Source organism: Scyliorhinus torazame, chromosome 14 (genome assembly GCF_047496885.1).
Source record: "Scyliorhinus torazame isolate Kashiwa2021f chromosome 14, sScyTor2.1, whole genome shotgun sequence".
In the NCBI taxonomy this organism is placed as follows: Eukaryota; Metazoa; Chordata; class Chondrichthyes; order Carcharhiniformes; family Scyliorhinidae; genus Scyliorhinus; species Scyliorhinus torazame.
Window position 1 is genome coordinate 102,638,916 of NC_092720.1, and position 19,475 is coordinate 102,658,390.

Genomic DNA, 19,475 nt, shown 5'->3' on the forward strand with positions numbered 1-19,475 from the left:
CGCGATTGGGCGGAGAAATCTTGGTGGGCGTCTGTTTCACGCCAAATCACAATTATCCGGTGCCGCGACATGTGACATCAATGCGCTGCACTCCGCAGGTACAGTAAACACCCTTGGCATATTATTAGCGGGCCTGACCCGATATTCTCCACGACCCTCCGCCTCCACTGGGGCGAATTCCCGATGGCGTGGTTCACTTGTGTTTTTAAAAATCATGAAACTGGTGCCGTGGCTGATGAGGGAGAGTGAGGAGTAGGACACGTAGAGACGTGACCGTGTGCTGCCGGTCCTGACACTGGCAGGGCTGGCTGGGGTGGGAGTCTCTGCCAGAGCTGGTGGCGGGGGGATGGGGGAGATGGAGTACAGGCCTTGGGGCCGTGCCCAGGCACGGACTACCATTGCTGCGGCCTGCGAGGCAGCCAACCTGCTGCGCACCCCACAGACTACCCACCTTGGCCCCTAGTTCAGCAGAGTGCCACCGGCCATATGGGTGGCCCACCCCAGCACCCCTGCACCACTGTACCCCAGCACCCAATCTCTATCCCAGCACCCCACACGCCGCCATACCACCCACCCCCACAACCGGCCAGCACCCACTGGCGAGGCATCACAGCCCATCCAGGGAATGCCAACAATAGCCCCTACGGGGGGGAGCCGGACAGGGGCCACGGAGTGTGCCGCTGGCAAGGGCAGCACTGTCGGTACCCCTGGCACCAGAGATGGGCGCCAGGGCCAGAGGCCCCCATGGTGGCAGGCACCGCGTGCGGAGAGGAGGGGGGGATCGGGACATGCGGAGGCAGAGTCCACAGTGCCAACCAGGGCCACTGTGTAGCCCTTTGGACCTGGTTGGGCATGGGGGGCGTACGTACCATGCTAACATGTCAGCCTTTCACCCCCTGCAGACAATGGATATAGGAATACAATTAGCTGGCCTTCCTCCTAGTCGCCGCAGCCTGGGGAATGCCCTGTGGCTCTACGAGCTGGAGCTGCTTGAGGAGAAGGAGGCTGCAGCAGCAGAGTGTGCAGCAGCAGAACAGGAGGCAGCAGGTGAGGATGGAGAGCCGGCCGCCCAACAGACCGAGGTGGAGATGCAAAGGATGCCTTGTGTGTACCGGCAGTGCCTGTCATTCGTGGACCTGCCGGACTGGGCACGCTGTTGAAGACTCCGGCTGAGCAGGAAGACAGTGCAGCATATCTGCCAGGCCATCGCACACTTGGCACAGCTTGAGGATTGGGGGAGGACACCCGCCCCCAGTGGCCATCAAGATGGCGGTAATCCTGAACATTTACACCATGGGGTCCTTCCTGGCACCGAGTGGGGACCTGTCCGGGACCTCACAGAGCTCGGTGCACAGGTATATCTGCGCTGTCACAGAAGCCCTATATGCCCATACAGCACAACACATCTATCTCATTGTGGACCAGATGGTCATATGGCCGATGGCACTCTGTTGAACTAGGGGCCAAGGCAGGTGGTCAGTGGGGTGCGCAGCAAAATGGCTGCCTCGCAGGCAGCAGCAATTGGGGCCCGTGCCTGGGCACTGCCCCAGTCCCGTGGGCTGGACCACGGCCCCAAGGCCCGTTCCCCTGGCCCCCCCCCCCCCCCACCCAACCCGCCGCCGGCCCTGGCAGGGACTCCCACCTGGATGCCCGGGCAGCAGGGTTCGCCGCCATTGTCGACATGCCCTGGATCCACGGGGTGATCAATGGGATGCATGTCACCCTCCAATCACCTGCAGACGGCAGGCCACTCTACACAAATCAGAAGGGTTCCACTCGATGAACGTGCAGCTGATATGTGACCATTACATGCGCATCATGCACGTCTGTGCCCGATACCCGGGCAATGTGCACGATGCTTCATCCTGGCACATTCAATGATTCCCGGCCTCTTTGAGGCAGCCCCCCCGACTGAGGGGTTGTCTCCTGGGTTATCCAATGCAGTTGAGGCTGATGACACCTATCCAGAGGCCACAGACCGTCACGGAAATCTTTAACGACGATGCCCACCCAGCGACCAGGGGCGTGATTGAGCGGGGCTTTGGTATCCTGAAGATGCAGTTCAGGTGCCTGGATTGCTCTGGAGGGGCCCTCCAGTATGATCCTGAGAGGGCTGCCCACATTGTGGTGGCCTGCTGCGTTCTCCCCAACATCACGCAGCAGAAGGGCGAAGTGCTGGAGGAGGAAGATGAACGTCAATCTTCCGACGAGGAGGATGCGGGGGAGGGCGAGGATGGGCAAGATAAGGGGCCCGGACAGGCGCAGGAGGCCGCACAATGTGTGCACCAGGGCCAACACACAAGGGCCGTTCTGATCGCCTCCAGGTTCACCAACTAGGGGGGTGGGACTGGCTAGTGGCATCGACACCGCATCCCACCCCCACCCACCCCCTACTGCTCGACCCCTGATGCACTATCAATTACTACAAAGACGAGAGTAGTGAATAATCGAGGCTTTATTGAGCAAAGATGTTGTGCCTCCTGTAGCTGCTCCCAGAATGGGAGCAGCACCGATGAGCGCACACATTTATACGCCGCCTACTGGGCGGAGCCAGCAGGCAGGGATTTACCCATGTACCTCTGGTACAGGAGTCTTACCATACTACATCTAATATACATCTAATACAGTTAGCGGTGACTACCACATTCACCCCCTGTTAAAAAAAGAGTCCAGCGGGGGTGGTGGAAAAATTGACAAGTTCAGTCTGTCGGGGGCCTTAATCCTCCGCTGTGATTGCCTCGGTCCTGGTGTTGATGCGGGCACCGACTTGGTCACGGGTGACTCCGGGAGCCTGTTGTCCTCGTCTTCATCGCCCCCGAGTGGAACCAGTGGGAGGATGGATCCTCCTGGGGCGGGGGCTGCGGTGAGGTGCGCTGGGGGGAGGGTGAGTGGCGCAGGGGCAACCGGAGGGGGGGGGGTGTCGTGTGGTGGGCCGTGGATGGGGATCCATCGGGTGCCAGGTCCCGGAGGGAGACTGTGTCCTGGCGCCCATCGGGGTGCACCACGGAGGCGTACTGCGGGTTCGCATGCAGTAGTTGGGCTCCTTCGACCAAAGGGTCCGACTTATGGGTTCACACGTGTTTGCGAAGGAGGATGGGTCAGCCATCTTGGGAGCGAGACCTCGGAGATGGGCGTCCTGGGGAATGCAAAGAGACGTTCATGGGGGTTTCGTTAGTTGCAGTGCAGAGGAGCGATCAGATGGAGTGGAGCGCGTCGGGGAGGACATCCTGCCAGTGGGTGACCGGGAGATTCTTAGACTGTAGGGCCAGCAGGACGGCCTTCCAGACCGTCCTGTTCTCCCTCTCCACCTGTCCGTTTCCCCGGGGGTTGTAGCTGGTCGTCCTGCTCGAGGCAATGCCCTTGCTGAGCAGGAACTGACGCAGCTCAACGCTCATAAAGGAGGATCCCCAATCGCTGTGGACGTAAGCAGGGAAACCGAACAGGGCGAAGATGCTGTGGAGTGCTTTAATGACCCTGGCAGAAGTCATATCGGGGCATGGGATGGCGAAGGGAAACCAGGAGTACTCGTCGACCACATTCAGAAAGTATGTGTTTCGGTCGGTGGAGGGGAGGGGCCCTTTGATGCATGCTCAATTGCACAAAGAGTTGGGTACAACTGAGGCTTTATTGCTCTAAGATGTATGGCCTCCCACAGCAGCTGGCGAAATGGCTGCAGCATGGTGGACACACATATTTATACTCCACCTACTGGGCGGAGCCAGCAGGCAGGGGCTATTAACGAACCTGTAGTACAGGTCCTACCATACATCACCTAATAGAGGTGCAACAGTGGTTTACCACATTCACCCCCTTTTAAAATTGAGTCCGGCGGGGTTGGTGGAGAACTATGTACAACAAATGGTTTTCTTTTTACATTTACATTTACAATCCTTGACAGAGCGAGAAAAAAAATGTCTTTTGTGAAGTCCAGTGGACCAGTTAGAGGTTTAATCGGTCCGGGACCTTGATGTGCCGCTGGGAGGTGGCGGAGATGCCGATGCTGGTCCGATGTCCGGTGCCTCCGGGAGTGTGCCAAAATCCTCTTCATCCTCGGGCGTGGACAGGGGAAGGACGGATGGTCCCGGGGAGGTTGCTGCTGGGAGCGCCGGGGGAGGATAGATTGGCGACGGGCCGGGGGTGTGTGTGTGTGTGGAACCTGCTGGTGCCAGGTCCCTGAGGGAGACAGTATCCTGGCGGCCGTCGGGGTAGGCATACTGGGGGTTTGCATGGAGCAATTGCACTCTTTCCACCAACGGGTACGCCTTGTGGAGTCGGACATGCCTACAGAGCAGGACGGGTCCTGGACAATAGGGCCAGTTGGACGGCCCTCCATACCGTCCCGTTCTCCCTCTCTACCTGTCCGTTTCCCCGGGGGTTGTAGCTTGTCGTTCTGCTGGAGGCTATACCCCTGCTGAACAGGAACTGACGCAGCTCATCACTCATAAAGGAGGATCCCTTGTCACTGTGGATGTAGGCGGGGAAACTGAACAGAGCAAAGATTGTGCTGAGGGCTTTGATGACGGTGGCAGATGCCATATTGGAGCATGGGATGGCGAAGGGGAATCTAGAGTACTCATCGACCACACTGAGAAAATACGTGTTACGGTCGGTGGAGGGGAGGTGCCCTTTGATATCCACGCTGAGGCGTTCAAAGGGGCAGGGGGCCTTCACCAGGCGCGCACAGTCCGGCCGGTAGAAGTGCAGCTTACACTCCGCACAGACCTGGCAGTCCCTGGTGATTGTCCGTACTTCATCGACTGAGTAGGGCAGATTGCGGGCCTTTATGAAATGGTACAACCGTGTGACACCCGGGTGACAAAGGCTGTCGTGCAGGGTCCGGAGGCGGTCTACTTGTGCGCTGGCACATGTACCTCGGGATAGTGCGTCTGGGGGCTCGTTGAGCTTACCGGGGCGATACAAAATCTCGTAATTGTAGGTGGAGAGCTCGATTCTCCACTGCAAGATTTTATCATTCTTGATCTTGCCCCGCTGTGTGTTATTGAACATGAAGACTACCGACCATTGGTCAGTGAGGAGAGTGAATCTCCTGCCGGCCAGGTAATGCCTCCAATGCCGCACAGCTTCAACGATAGCTTGGGCCTCTTTCTCGACGGCTCAGTGCCGAATTTCTGAGGCATGAAGGGTGCGGGAGAAGAATGCCACGGGTCTGCCTGCCTGATTGAGGGTGGCGGCTAGGGCGACGTCTGATGCGTCGCTCTCTACTTGAAATGGCAGCGTCTCGTCTACTGCGTGTATCCCAGCCTTGGCGATATCGGCTCTGATACGGGCGAAGGCCTGTTGTGCCTCGGCCGTCAGGGGAAAATGGGTTGACTGTATGAGTGGGCGGGCCTTGCCCGCATAGTTTGGGACCTATTGAGCGTAGTACGAAAAGAACCCCAGGCACTGTTTGAGTGCCTTGGGGCAGTGGGGGAGGGGGAGCTCCAAGAGGGGGCTCAATGGGAACTCCGTTCTGGACCACATAGCCGAGGATGGCTAAGCGGTTTGTGCTAAACACGCACTTCTCCTTGTTGTAGGTGAGGTTTAGGAGAGTGGCGGTGTGGAGAAATTTGGCAAGGTTGGCATCGTGGTCCTGCTGATCATGGCCGCATATGGTGACGGTGTCTAGGTACGGAAAGGTGGCCCGCAAACAGTACCGGTCGACCATTCGGTCCATCTCCCTTTGGAAGACCGAGACCCTGTTGGTGACGCTGAAGGGAACCCTGAGGAAGTGATAGAGGCGGCCGTCTGCCTCGAAGGCAGTGTATGGATGGTCCAATTTACGAATGGGGAGCTGGTGGTAGGCGGATTTGAGGTCTACAGTTGAGAAGACCCGGTACTGTGCAATCTGATTGACCATATCTGCTGTGGTGATATGCAGCACTGCGAAGACACAAGGGGTTAATGTAAATACATGTAGACTAGCTAGACACTAGAGGGAGCACCTGAGACATGACACACAGACACTCAATCAATAGAACAGTTAAATAGGACACGGCCAATGGGCATTCACAGAGGTGACACCACCACAGGAGGGCATTACACCAACCCATATATAAAGGACACAACACACATGATCTTCCTCTTTCCAATGGAGACAGTCAGTGAGTACAGACACAGGGTTGATTCAATATTACACCCACCACGTGGATTGCAGCAGCTAGTTAGTCAGTCTGGGTAGCTATAGAAGGATTAACAGTAGTGGCGAACCTGAGTAGGAGAAGTGTAAATAGTTTAATAAACGTGTTGAAGTTATCTCCACGTCTGAACCTTCCTTTGTCAAGTGCACCACAAGGAAGCCGCTTATGCTACGCCTAGAGCATAACAAGACATGTTGCTAGAGTGAACTGTTTCAATTCACATAGCTAAAACTCAGCGTACAGTGACAACCAGCAACAATACCCAGGCAAGATGTTTGAGATCCCGGTTCCGCAGTGGCTCCAGTGCCACGGCGATCTCCGCGAAAACTGGCGGGCATTCCAGCAAAGGTTTGAAATCTTCCTGATAGCAGCCGACCTACAAGACGTGGCCGATTCTGAAAAGACAGAGCTTCTGCTCACCATCGCCGGTGCCAGAGCAGAAGAAATCTTGAAAAAAATTCAAGTTCTCCAAAGGGCAAAACAGAAGCGACTTCCAGGCAGTCCTGGACAAATTCAGTAAATACTGTGAGGAAAACACACTCCAACCAGCTGAAAAGGGTAAGAGAAGTGCCAGTACTCACCACGAGGCTGAAATCCCGGTGCAGATAACAATTTTGATCGGCAGCCATCTTTGTAAATGATGGCCGCTCGCAGTTGCGCGAGAAGCGCACAGACGTGGAAATCCGTGTGCGCATGCGCGAGAAACCGCGCATGCGCAATTGCAAAAACGGCCCCAGTACAGGATCAGCGATATGCGCGTGCGCAAACGCTTCCTACGTCTGACGTCACATGCGCCATGATGTCAGAGGCCCCCGACCACACCCATTTAAAGGGGAAATGTCCCAAATCACGAAAAAAATCTCTTAAAGCCGTAAAACAAGTTTCTTTCACCTGGAATGACAGCACAATGTCTCAAATTCAACCAGGAACTGAAAGTAACCTCCGCAAAACCCTGCAACAAACAGTTAGCACCACCCAAAGCGATCACACAGACCTTGAATACTACGACACCGACCTTTATTTTTTTTCTCTGGACATCGCGAGCCCCATGCCAGCTCTGACACAAACAGTGATGATATGGTCCTAGAGGACTACGACTCGGACAAAGGATTTTTCATTAGAAATGGTGACCCCCAGACTGAATCCGATGCAGACGCGGATTCGTTCTTCGGATTTGAGGATCTTCAGCCCAGCATATACGACATCCTGACTCGTGAGTGCCGTATTATGCTGCGGCCTGACAACAAGAGACAAAGAGCGGTAGAAGCCCACAGAGAGCGGCCTGCTGCCACACAGAGACTGGTCCACGCGCCGCAAAGGGTCCCAGCCTCCACACAGAGCGTGGTCCACGCACCGCTAAGGGTTCCCGACTCCACGATAGAAGACATGCAAGACTCCACACCGTAGTCCTTGCATGAACAAGAAGTGACTCCAGTGCCACAAGCCTCCACAGTGAGCTCGTGGACAGACTCCATGATTGAAGAAACGCAAGATTCCAGAGCGCAGTCCTTGCACGATCAAGAAGTGACTCCAGTGACACAAGCCTCCACAGCGAGCTCGTGGACAGACTCCATGACTGAAGAAACGCAAGACTCCAAAGCGCAGTCCTTGCAGGAACAATACCATGAGGGTCCAGCAACATCCTCTGACCAACTAGCAGCAGACGATGCAAGTCTGCCACGCTCAAGTAAACAGCAAGAAGACTATAACAGTCTAACACGCTCTAGTGCACAGCAGGACAACCATGACGGTCTATCATGCTCCAGTGAAGAACAAAGCGACGATGACAGTCCAAGCCCAAATGAACAACACAGCGACTATGACGGTCCACCCACATTGTCTGAGCCACAAGGAGAAGTCTCTGACAGTATACCCAGCCCAAGTGAACAACAAGAAGCTACAGAGGCTCTATCCACTGAACATGAGATGAGTGACAACAGCATCCCACTTCCCATGCAAGATGTGCAATGTGACAGACCTCAAACAGAGGCACTCGACGATCACTGTGAGACCACTGGTGACTCCGGTGACACCACATTACTTCCAAACTCATTCGCTCGAACCTCTCCACAAGTCAATGCATTCCTGCATGTTCCGACTCCAGACGTGGAGCTTCAAGAAATCTCAGCTGACTCCAGTGAACCTGCTAAGACTCCGAACGGGGAGCACTAACAAACCAACACTGACGCAGGTGAAACAGACCAGACTCCAGGTAGAGAGCAACCAAACGCCAACTCAGATTCACGTAAGCCGGACTTTACTCCAGACAGGGAGTGCTGCAAACTCAGTGACGGCACACTCAGGGTGACGACGACAACAGGAGATAGATCACTTGACAATTACACTGGGTCTGTAATAACAAGTAGTGGCTACAGTCCAAGAGGAATACGCCAATATCCACCACAGCTATATTATTCCAAGCCATACCCACACATTCTTTCCACACCAGCAGTGCAGTCAATGACAGCTTATGTGGGACAAACCCAGTATTCAGGCATGCAGCAGCCAGCAGTCTATGTAGCATATTCTCAAACAGGCCAGCACTACGGATCGCCCACTTATGGAATCAAGATCGAAGGAGGACTACCGCAAGCGCAATCTGCACTGCAGACTGGATGCCTTAGTAACAGCCCAGGATTTGCCAGAGCCCAGCCTGGCCAAATGGCATATTCCTATCAGATGCAAGGTTCTAGTTTCACACCATCACCCGGTATTTATGCGAGCAGCAATTCTGTTTCCAATTCGACAAGCTTCAACAGTTCTCATGAGGATTACCCTTCCTACACAGCATTTGGTCAAAACCAGTATACACAGTATTATCCAACTACCACATATGGCACATCCATGACCTCGAATGATACTGTTGATGGTACCTCTTCAACGTCAACGACTTATCAACTACAAGATGCCGTCCAACATCACCATCACAAACATCGAAAAAAAAAGACTCCAAATCAGACAGCGAAGTGATTTGACCACATCTTGGTTCCTGATACACAGGGACACCGATAGCATTCACAAGGACATGCCACCATCAAACTCACCACCCCACCAAGAGAGACATTTGACCATGATGATTGAAGGGTTTTGGACTCGCACATTTGATCTGGACTTATTGTTTAATCACTGCTCTCATGACTTGTACATACCATAACATATCTACCTGTTTTTTGTTCAATTTTCTTTAAGTGTACAGAAATATGTAACATGTAAAAAAGGGGGGATGTGGTGATATGCATCACTGTAAAGACACAAGGGGTTAATGTAAAAACATGTAGACTAACTAGACACTAGAGGGAGCACCAGAGACATGACACACAGACACTCAACCAATAGAACAGTTAGATAGGACACGATCAATGGGCATTCACGATACACACAGAGGTGACACCACCACAGGAGGGCATTACACCAACCCATATATAAAGGACACAACACACATGATCTTCCTCTTTCCAGTGGAGACAGTCAGTGAGTAGAGACACAGGGTTGATTCAATATTACACCCACCACGTGGATTGCAGCAGACTGGTTAGTCAGTCTGAGTAGCTATAGAAGGATTAACAGTAGTGGCGAACCCAAGTAGGAGAAGTGTAAGTAGTTTAATAAATGTGTTGAAGTCATCTCCATGTCTGAACCTTCCTTTGTCAAGTGCACCACAAGGAAGCCGCTTATGCTACGCCTAGAGCATAACAAGACATCAGCTATGCGTGGGAGAGGGTACATCGAGTTGCGTGTACCGGTTGATGGTCTGGCTGTAGTCCACAACAACCATTCTGTGTTTCTCCCCTGTTTTAACTACTACCACTTGGGCTCTCCAGGGGCTGTTGCTGGCCTCAATAATGCCTTCCCGAAGCAGCCGCTTGACCTCGGATCTGATGAAGGTCCTGTTCTGGGTGCTGTACCGTCTGCTCCTGGTGGCGACGGGTTTGCAATCTGAGGTTAGATTTGCGAAGAGGGAAGGCGGAGCGACCTTTAGGGTCGCGAGACCGCACACAGTGAGGGGCGGTAGGGACCCGCCGAATTTCAGGGTTAGGCTCAGGAGGTTGCACTGGAAATCCAGGCCTAGCAGTAGGGCAGCGCAGAGTTTAGGGAGGACGTAAAGGCAGAAGCCGTTGAATTCTACGCCCTGTACCGTGAGTGTGACCGTACATTACCCCCGGATCACCACGGAATGGGATCCGGAGGCCAGGGAGATTGTTTGATTGGCGGGGTGTACAGCGAGGGAGCAGCACCTTACCGTATCCGGGTGGATGAAGCTCTCGGTGCTCCCAGAGTCCAGCAGGCAAGAGGTCACGTGTCCATTGACTTTCACGCTGGTCGAAGCGGTGGCCAGGTTGTGCGGACGAGACTAGTCGATGGTCACTGAGGCGAGTCGTCGTCGGTCGTCGAGGTGTAGGATGACGGGGGGCCCTGGTCCTGGAACGCTGGCGGTGCCCATGTGCTGTGGGCGTGACAAGATGGCGGTGCCTGAAGATCTCGAGGAGGACAAAATGTCGGTGCCCATGGGCCGCACATGTTGCTCGGGGGGGGAAGATGGCGGCGTCCACTGGCCGTGCTTGGTCTGAGGAAGAGAAGATGGTGGCGCCCATTGTCCATAAACGAGGGGGGTGGGGACAATAGCGGTGACTGCACAGGCCTGGCACACCGCGGTGAAGTGCCCCTTCTTGCCGCAAGCCTTACAAAGGGCAGCGCGGGCCGGGCAGCATTGGTGGGAGTGTTTCTGCTGGCCGCAGAAATAATATCGGGGACCCCGGGGGTTCGCTGGCTGGCGCATGGCGTAGGCGTATTGGCTGGGTAAGGCCCCCGCTGGGGCAGCCATCTGTGGGGTCCACGATGCGTAGGAGGGGTGGGCCGCGCGGCTGGGGGGTGTAGGCCTGAACGTTGCGCGAGGTGACCGTCATGGAGAGCGTAGTTTCTTTGTCTCTGCTCGGTCGAGCGTGGCCCCCTCTAACAGTCGCTGGCGTATGAGGTCCGACCCAATCCCCGTTACGAACGAGTCCCGCATAAGGAAGTTTGAATGTTCAGTGGCCGTAATGGCCTGACAGTCACAGTCCCGGACGAGTGGAATTAGGGCCCGCCAGATGTCTTCTATGGACTCACCAGAGAGTTGAAAGCGAATGGCAAGTACGTGCCTGGCGAAGAGCATGTTCGTCTTCTGAGCGTAATTCTCCTTGAGAAGCATCATGGCGTCGGCGTAGTTTGGCACGTCCTGGATTAGCGGAAAGACGCTGGAGCTCAACCTTGACTACAGGATCTGTATCTTCTGAGCCTCCGAGACAGGGGTGGACGCCGAGTTGATGTACGCCTCGAAGCAAGCTAGCCAGTGTTGAAAGTCCTTTTTGGCGTCGCTTGAATGCGGATCCAGCAGCAGGCGATCTGGTTTGATGCGGAGATCCATCTCTTGAAAATCTTAGAGCAATAAATTGATGCACGATCAATTGCACAAAGACTTGAGTTATTGCTCTAAGATGTGTGGCCTCCCACAGCAGCTGGCATGGAGGACACACATATTTATACTCCACCTACTGGGCGGAGCCAGCAGGCAGGGACTACTAACAAACCTGTAGTACAGGTCCTTCCATACATCACCTAACAGAGGTGCAACAGTGGTTTACCACACCCTTTGAAGTCCATGCTGAGGCGCTCAAAGGGGCAGAAGGCCTTCACTAGGTGCGCTCGATCTGGCCGGTAGAAGTGTGGTTTGCACTCCGTGCAGACCTGGCAGCCTCTGGTGACAGTCCTGACCTCCTTAATGGCGTAGGACAGGTTGCAGGCCTTGATGAAGTAGAAGAACCAGGTGACCCCCGGGTGACAGAGACCATCGTGTGGTGCCCGGAGTCGCGCCACTTGTGCGCTGCCACATGTACCTCGGGATAGGGCATCGGAGGGCTCGTTGAGCTTCCCGGGGCGATATAAAATCGCGTAATTATAAGTGGAGAGCTCAATCCTCCACCTCACGATCTTAACGTTTTTGATCTTGTCCGCTGTGTATTATTGAACATGAAGGCAACCGACCGTTGGTCAGTGAGGAGAGTGAATCTCCAGCCGGCCAGGTAATGCCTCCAATGCCGCACAGCTTCCACAATGGCCTGGGCCTCCTTTTCGACAGGGGAGTGCCGAATTTCGGAGGCATGGAGGATGCGGGAAAAGAATGCCTGCCTGGTTGAGGGTGGCGGCCAGAGCTACGTCCGATGCATCGCTCTCGACCTGAAAGAGGAGCGACTCGTCGACCGCGTGCATCGTGGCCTTGGCGATGTCTGCCTTGATGCGGTTAAAGGCCTGGCAGGCCTCAGCCGTCAGGGGAAAGACTGTGGACTGAATAAGTGGGCGGGCCTTGTCTGCATAGTTAGGGATCCACTGGGCATAATAGGAGAAGAACCCCAGGCATCGTTTCAGGGCCTTGGGGCCGTGGGGGAGGTGGAGTTCCATGAGGGGGTGCATGCGGTCGGGGTCAGGCCCTAGAACTCCATTTTCCACAACATGGACAAGGATAGCTAAGCGGTTGGTGCGGAACACGCACTTCCCCTTATTGTAAGTGAGTTTAAGGAGTTTGGCGGTGTGGAGAAATTTGAGAAGGTTAGAGTCCTGGTCCTGCTGATCGTGGCTGCAGATGGTGACATTGTCTAGGTACGGGAAGGTGGCCCTCAGTCCGTACCGGTCAACCATTCGGTCCATCTCACGTTGGAAGACCAATAACCCATTAGTGAATCCGAATGGAACCCGAAGGAAGTGACAGAGGCGGCCATTTGCTTCGAACGCAGTGTATTGGCGGTCCTCCTTGCGGATGGGGAGCTGGTGGTAGGCGGACTTCAGGTCCACTGTGGAAAAGACCTGGTACTGTGCAATCTGATTGACCATATCAGATATGCATGGGAGGGGGTACGCATCGAGCTGCGTGTATCGATTGATGGTCTGACTGTAGTCAATGACCATCCTGTGTTTCTCCCCAGTCTTTACTATTAGCACTTGGGCTCTCCAGGGGCTGTTGCTGGCCTCAATGATGCCTTCCCGCAGAAACCGCTGGTCCTCCGACCTGATGAAGGTCCTGTCCTGGGCGCTGTACCGTCTGCTCCCGGTGGCGATCGGTTTGCAATCCGGGGTGAGGTTTGCAAACAAGGAAGGTGGATCGACCTTAAGGGTCGTGAGGCCGCATACGGTGAGGTCCGCCGAATTTTAAAGTTAAGCTTTGGAGGTGGCACTGGAAGACCAGGCCGAGTAACAGGGCAGCGCAGAGGTGGGGGAGGACGTAGAGCCGAAGTTGCTAAACTCTACACCCTGAACTGTGAGGGTCGCGATGCAGTAACCCTGAATTTCCACGGAATGGGATCTGGAGGCCAGGGAGATTTTCTGGCCAATGGGGTGTACCGCGAGGGAGCAGCGCATTACCGTAGTGCGAGGATGAAGCTTTCCGTGCTCCCGGAGTCAAAAAGGCAGGCAGTCTTGTGCCCATCGAGTTTCCCCATTGTCGTTGCGGTCGCGAGGTTGTGGGGCTGGGACTGGTCGAGGGTGATCGAGGCGAGCTGCGGCTGATGCTGGGAGGCCCCGGGCTGGTCAGCGGTGGTGGTAGGCGATGAGCGGCCAGGCGAGCATCACAACGAGCAGGAGTCCTGAGGCGCCATCCTAAATGGCGCCGAAGTTGGCAGCGCCCTCGGGGCGCACATGGCGGGTGGCATTAAAGATGGCGGCGCCCATGGACTGCACATGGCCTGCGGAGAAGAAAATGGTGGCACCCACGGGCTGCACGTGCGGGGATGTAGGAACGCTGAGCCTAGAAACTGCGGTGACCGACCGGGCCTGGCACACAGCAGCAAAATGTCCCTTCTTTCCGCAGCCGTTGCAGGTTGCGCTCCGCGCCGGGCAGCGCTGCCGACGGTGTTTGTTCTGCCCGCAGAAGTAGCATTTGGGCCCCCCGGGGTTGGCTGGCTGCCGCACGGTGCAGGCTTGCGGTGGGCTGGGGTCGGTAGCTGGTGGGGCACACAATGTCCACGAGGGTGCCGTGCGGATGGGGGCGTACGACTGGATGTTACGGGAGGCCACTGTTAACGAGTTTGCGAGCTGCCTGGTTCCCGCAAGATCAAGCGTACCCCCCTCCAATAGGCGCTGGTGGATGTACGCCGACCCCATGCCTGTAACAAAAGCATCTCTGATTAAAAGTTCCGTATGCTGGACTGCCGAAACTGCCTGGCAGTCACAGTTCCTCGCCAGGATGTGCAGGGCACGCCAGAAATCATCTAGGGACTCACCGGGGAGTTGCTGTCTCTTGGACAGGAGGTGCCTGAAGTATAGTTTGTTGACCGGCCGAACGTAATGTCCTTTCAGGAGCTCCATTGCTTCAGCGTAAGTGGGCGCATCCCGGATGAGAGGAAAAATGTCAGGGCTCACCCGTGAATAAAGGGCCTGGAGCTTCTGTGCATCCAAGGGTTCTTCAGCGGATTTTCGGAGGTAGCTTTCGAAGCAGGCTAGCCAGTGGTAAAAAGCGGACGTAGCATTGGCTGCTCGTGGGCTCAGCTGCAGGCGATCAGGCTGGATGCAAAGTTCCATCGTTTTAAAAATCTTTGCTCAATAAATTGGTGCACTATCAATTACTACAAAGTCGAGAGTAGTGAATAATCGAGGCTTTATTAAGCAAAGGAGTGTGGCCTCCTGCAGCTGCTACCAGAATGGCTGCAGCACCGGCGAGCACACACATTTATACGCCACCTACTGGGCGGAGCCAGCAGGCAGGATTTTACCCATGTACCTCTGGTACAGGAGTCTTACCGTACTACATCTAATATACATCTAATACAGTTAGTGGTGACTGCCACAAACCCTCACCCCCTGCCTGCAACCTCCTCCATGGTACATCTGCCCCACAAAGGGGTGCGGGCCCGAGGTTGGCAGCAATAGCGGGTCTGCCCCTGGGGTGGAGGATGGTGACAGTTGAACTCTGGTGCTCCGCAGCATATGCCAACGTCTACTCCTGCCCACAGTAGCACTTTCCACCGTCCACCTCGCTGATCTCTGCATGCGAGCTGGCCATTCCATCACACGGTCCCATTGAATCCCTGGAATGACAGAGATGGAGATGGCAGGAGGGCAGGGAGGGGAGGGTGGGGCGTGGGCCATCATAGCAGTGAGCGCTGGCTGAACCGAGCCAAGCCCACCCTCAGCGTCCGCCTATTCTCCCTCCACCGATCCCTCTGCCACCAGCCCAGACCAGCCCACCACTCCCACCCATCTGACAAAGCACAGAGACAGGTTGTAACACTGTGAACAGGTGTTTAATGTGACAATATATATACAGATTCGTGCCTTAGCCCCTATCGCAAAACTGTGCCCTGCATCCGTGCCAACCTACCTGGTGCCTAACTTTCTATCCTTACGGGCCCTAGCGCTCCATCTAGATAGATCCCGTACAGTACAGCAGGAGTGGAGGCAGCCTGCTGTGATTCCCGCTCTGCGACCTGGGTCCCTGTTGGCAGCCATCTTCTGGAGTGACTGGGCCTTGACGGGACCGGCAGCTGCTTGGGTGTCACAGGTGCCGTGGTGCCGCCCTGCTCTGCCCACTGCCCACCAGATGCGCCAGGGACTGGAGGGTAGTCCGAGGTGCTGCGGTGTTCTGGCACCTCCCCTGCGGGAGTCACCAGCATGGGCACCATCACCTCTTCCTCCCCCCTTGGGCAGCCCGATAGCCCCCGGGCTACTCCATGGGACAGGGTGCGAGCTGAGCTATACCCTGAGGCTCCCCCGCCACCTGCCGCTGCCAGTCCTAGAGGCCCCCTGCTGTCCCAGCCAGGGTCTGCATGCTCACGGCCATGGAGCACAGGGAGTGGATCACCTCAATCTGGGACTGTGCCACCTCACGCATTGACTGTGCCAACACCTTCTCGGTCTGTGCCACATCAGCCAGTGACCGCAACATCACCTTGTGGGGCAAGGCCACCTCCCTCTGTGTCTGTGCCACTTAGCCCAGCGCATGGGCAATGCCGCTGACACTCTCAGCCATGGCCTGCTGCTAAGGAGCGGCGCTGCAAATGTCCAGGTGGCGCTGGCACATGGCTGCCTGTGAGAGGGCAGCCCTGTCCTGGGCCTCGGTCATCACCTGCACAAAATGTTCCAGGTCTTGGACATGCTGATCCATAGACGCAACCCTTGCCCCCAAGGCCTCCACTGCACACGTCACCCGTGCGATGTTGGTCTCGGTGGAACGCATGGCCGGCACCATCTCCTGCTCCTTCACGCAGTTGGACTCCTCCATCTGCACCTGCGGGTGCTAGATACTCACCGACGACCCCTCATGTAGTCCCTGGCTCTGGGACTGCATTTCCGCGATCGATGGGAATGTCCATTCCAGAAGCCCAAAACCAGTCTGGATGGCAGTTAGTCCTTGGGGTTGGCCCACCCTCCAACCGTCTGCCCCCTCGGGCGTTCCTACCTCCATCTGATGTACTGGAACATGTGTGTGGTGCGCCCCAGAGGGTGTCCCAAGAGCCTCTTCAGTAAAGTGCCCAACTGAGCTGTCTCTGGGATGGGGGAAGGTGCTGGAGATAGCTGCGATGGGAAATCAGTGTCAACATCGGATTCGAGCTCTGGGGTGTCCTGGGTTTCGAGCGTAAGGGTCACCTCCGTGTCAGTAACGTTGTCGCTGCTCGGCTCCTGGGGTTCTGATTCTGGCTGTGGCTGGGGGACACCAGAAGGGCCAACCTCATCACCAGCGGGTCCTGCAAGAAACAAGACCAGATGCATGATTAGACTGCGGCCGGGGAGATAGTGGGGGTGGTGGGGCTGTAGTCGTGGTGTGGTGTGGGGGTGGTGGGTATTTGGGGGTGGAGTTCTGGTGAGCGTGGTGTCAGGGTGCTGTTGGGGTGGTGTGGGGGTGGTGGGGGTTTGGGGTGGTGATCTGGTGAGGGTGGAGTGAGGGTGGTGTGGGGGTCAGGGTGGTGTTCTGGTGAGGGTGGTGTGAGGGTGGTGTGAGGGTGGTCGGGGTGTGGGTGGGGCAGTGTGAGGATGGAGTGGTGTGGTGTGGGGTGGGGGTGGTGTGAGGGTGGCATGGGGGTGGCGTGGGGGTGGTGTGGGAGTGGTGTGGGGTGAGGGTGATGTGGGGGTGAGGGTAGACACATGTGGCGCGGTGAACGGCAACTAAACGGGGTCTCATTCCCTTGCCTGAGGCCGACCTCCACCCCGGGGACGATTACCCTTTCCTTGGGCCCGCCGACCACATCCAGGGCCAGCTACTCTGCCGCGGTGAGGAGCCGCTCGTCCGGCACCCAGGCATGGCAAACAGCAGCAGCTAGCAGCCTCCTTTCCGGGCCGAGGTACAGGGTGGTCTGCGTCTCATCTACGGCGTCCGGGAAGGTCTCAAGCTCGGCCTCGGTGAAGTGTGGGGCCGCTCCCCTTGCTGCCATCTTGTTGGCTGGGATGGTGTGTGTGCGCGGAGAGAAGTGTTTCTATGCGGCTCCAGCTTGTCAGCCTCCTGAAAGTCAGTTGCGAATATGGCGAATCCCTCAATGTCTCTCATTGGAAACAAATCTGTTTCACGTGGAGCCGGTGCTAGCCCCTGAACAGTCACTGAATCGATCCAGGTGCAGTGCCAGTTTTGCTGTGGTTAGAAATCCACGAATCCTGCCCCTGCATCAACACTTAGTCTCAAGATTGGAGAAGTCCGCCAATGAGCTTTGCATCCTGATTTGCATTGGCACAATTAATAAACCCATACCTCAAGATATCATCTTTATGCTGCTTTGTTCCTGATTTCAGCTCTTCATGGGTTGCTCACCAGAGGCCCTGGAGCTCATGCCAGCATTGCTCGCAGCTACAAAATAGAGCATGTGAGCTACTCTTAGCCGCTGCGTCTAGAGAGAAGACTCCATCAATTTTTAAAGAGAATCTGCACGCTGACACTAGGAGGAGGCGGTCTGCCTCGTTGGGTTCTGGGCCTGCACACTGCTGAGGTGGCACACATGTACGCAACGACCGGCATTCTGAAAGCTAGTCACAGCCAGCATTTTTAAAAGCCTGTCGAGGACATTGGGAAGTTCCTCCGGTGATCGTGGATGCCACAACCGATAGCCCCGTGTCCCTCCTTACACTCGCCTATGACCCACCCGCGGGTCGCGACCCTGAATTTGAAAATGACTGATTTAAGACACTACCCTGAGGAACTCGTGGAATTATCATAGAATCATAGAATCTACAGTGCAGAAGGAGGGCATTCGGCCCATTGGGTCTGCACGGGCCCTTGGAAAGAGCAGACTCCCCAAGCACACACACCTCCACCCTATCACCGTAACCCACCCAACCTTTTTGGACACTAAGGGCAATTTATCATGGCCAATCCACCTGACCTGCACACCTTTGGACTGTGGGAGGAAACCGGAGCCCCCAGAGGAAACCCACGCAGACACGGGGAGAATATGTAGACTCAGATAGTGGCCCAAGCCGGGAATCAAACCTGAGATCCTGGAGCTGTGAAGCAACTGTGCTAACCACTGCGCTACCTTGCCACCCAATGATGTCCTGAAACTGAGATGATTGGGCTCCAACCACCACAACCACCTCCCTTTGTGCCATAAGACCATAAGATACAGGTGCAGGATAAGGCCATTCGGTCTATCGAGTCTGCTTCACCATTCGATCATGGCTGATATGTTTCTCATCATTTTGTGAGGGCCACGAAGAATCCAGCATGAGTTTGTCGAATCAAAAGAAATAACTTTATTCAGATTCACTGCTCTCGAGCTGAAGAAATTCCTCCTCATCTCAGTTTTAAAGGATTGTCACTTCAGTCTGAGGCTGTGCCCTTGGGTTCAAGTCTCTCCTACTCGCGGAAACATCTTCTCTATGTCCACTCTAGGTCTATCAGTATTCTGTATGTTTCAATGAGATCCCCCTCATTCTTCTCAACTCCATCGTGTACAGATGTAGAGTTCTCAACCGCTCCTCAATTAACAAGCCCTTCATTCCTGGAATTATTCTTGTGAACCGCCTCTGCACCCTCTCCAAGGCATCTTCCTTAGATACAGGGCCTAAAACTGTTCACAATGTTCTAAATACAGTCTCCGCAGTACGTCCCTGGTCTTGTATTGGAATGAATGCTAACATTTGCATTTGTCTTCCTAACTGCCAACTGAATCTGCAGGTTAACCTGAAGAGAACTAGTACTCCTAAGTCCCTTGGTGCTTCAGATTTCTGAAGCCTTTCCCCATTTAGAAAATAGTTTATGCCTCTATTCTTCCGACCAAAGTGCATAACCTCACACTTTTCTACATTGTATTCCATCTGCCACTTCTTTGCCCACTCTCCTAGCCTATCCAAGCCCTTCTGCAGCCTCCCTGCTTCCTCAACACTACTTGC

The 19,475-nt window shown here is 55.3% G+C and overlaps 1 protein-coding gene across 1 annotated transcript in view; it reads left to right on the forward strand.

The window, feature by feature from the left end:
* Nucleotides 1–17,965, forward strand: part of LOC140389042 (protein phosphatase EYA4-like) — a 34,743-nt gene extending 16,778 nt beyond the window's left edge. Inside the window, exons 4-5 of the mRNA XM_072473203.1 lie at nt 8,404–9,006; nt 17,880–17,965. Coding sequence (XP_072329304.1) covers nt 8,404–9,006; nt 17,880–17,965 — 689 coding nt within the window. The remainder of the gene's footprint in view (nt 1–8,403; nt 9,007–17,879) is intronic.
* The last annotated feature ends 1,510 nt before the right edge of the window (nt 17,966–19,475 follow it).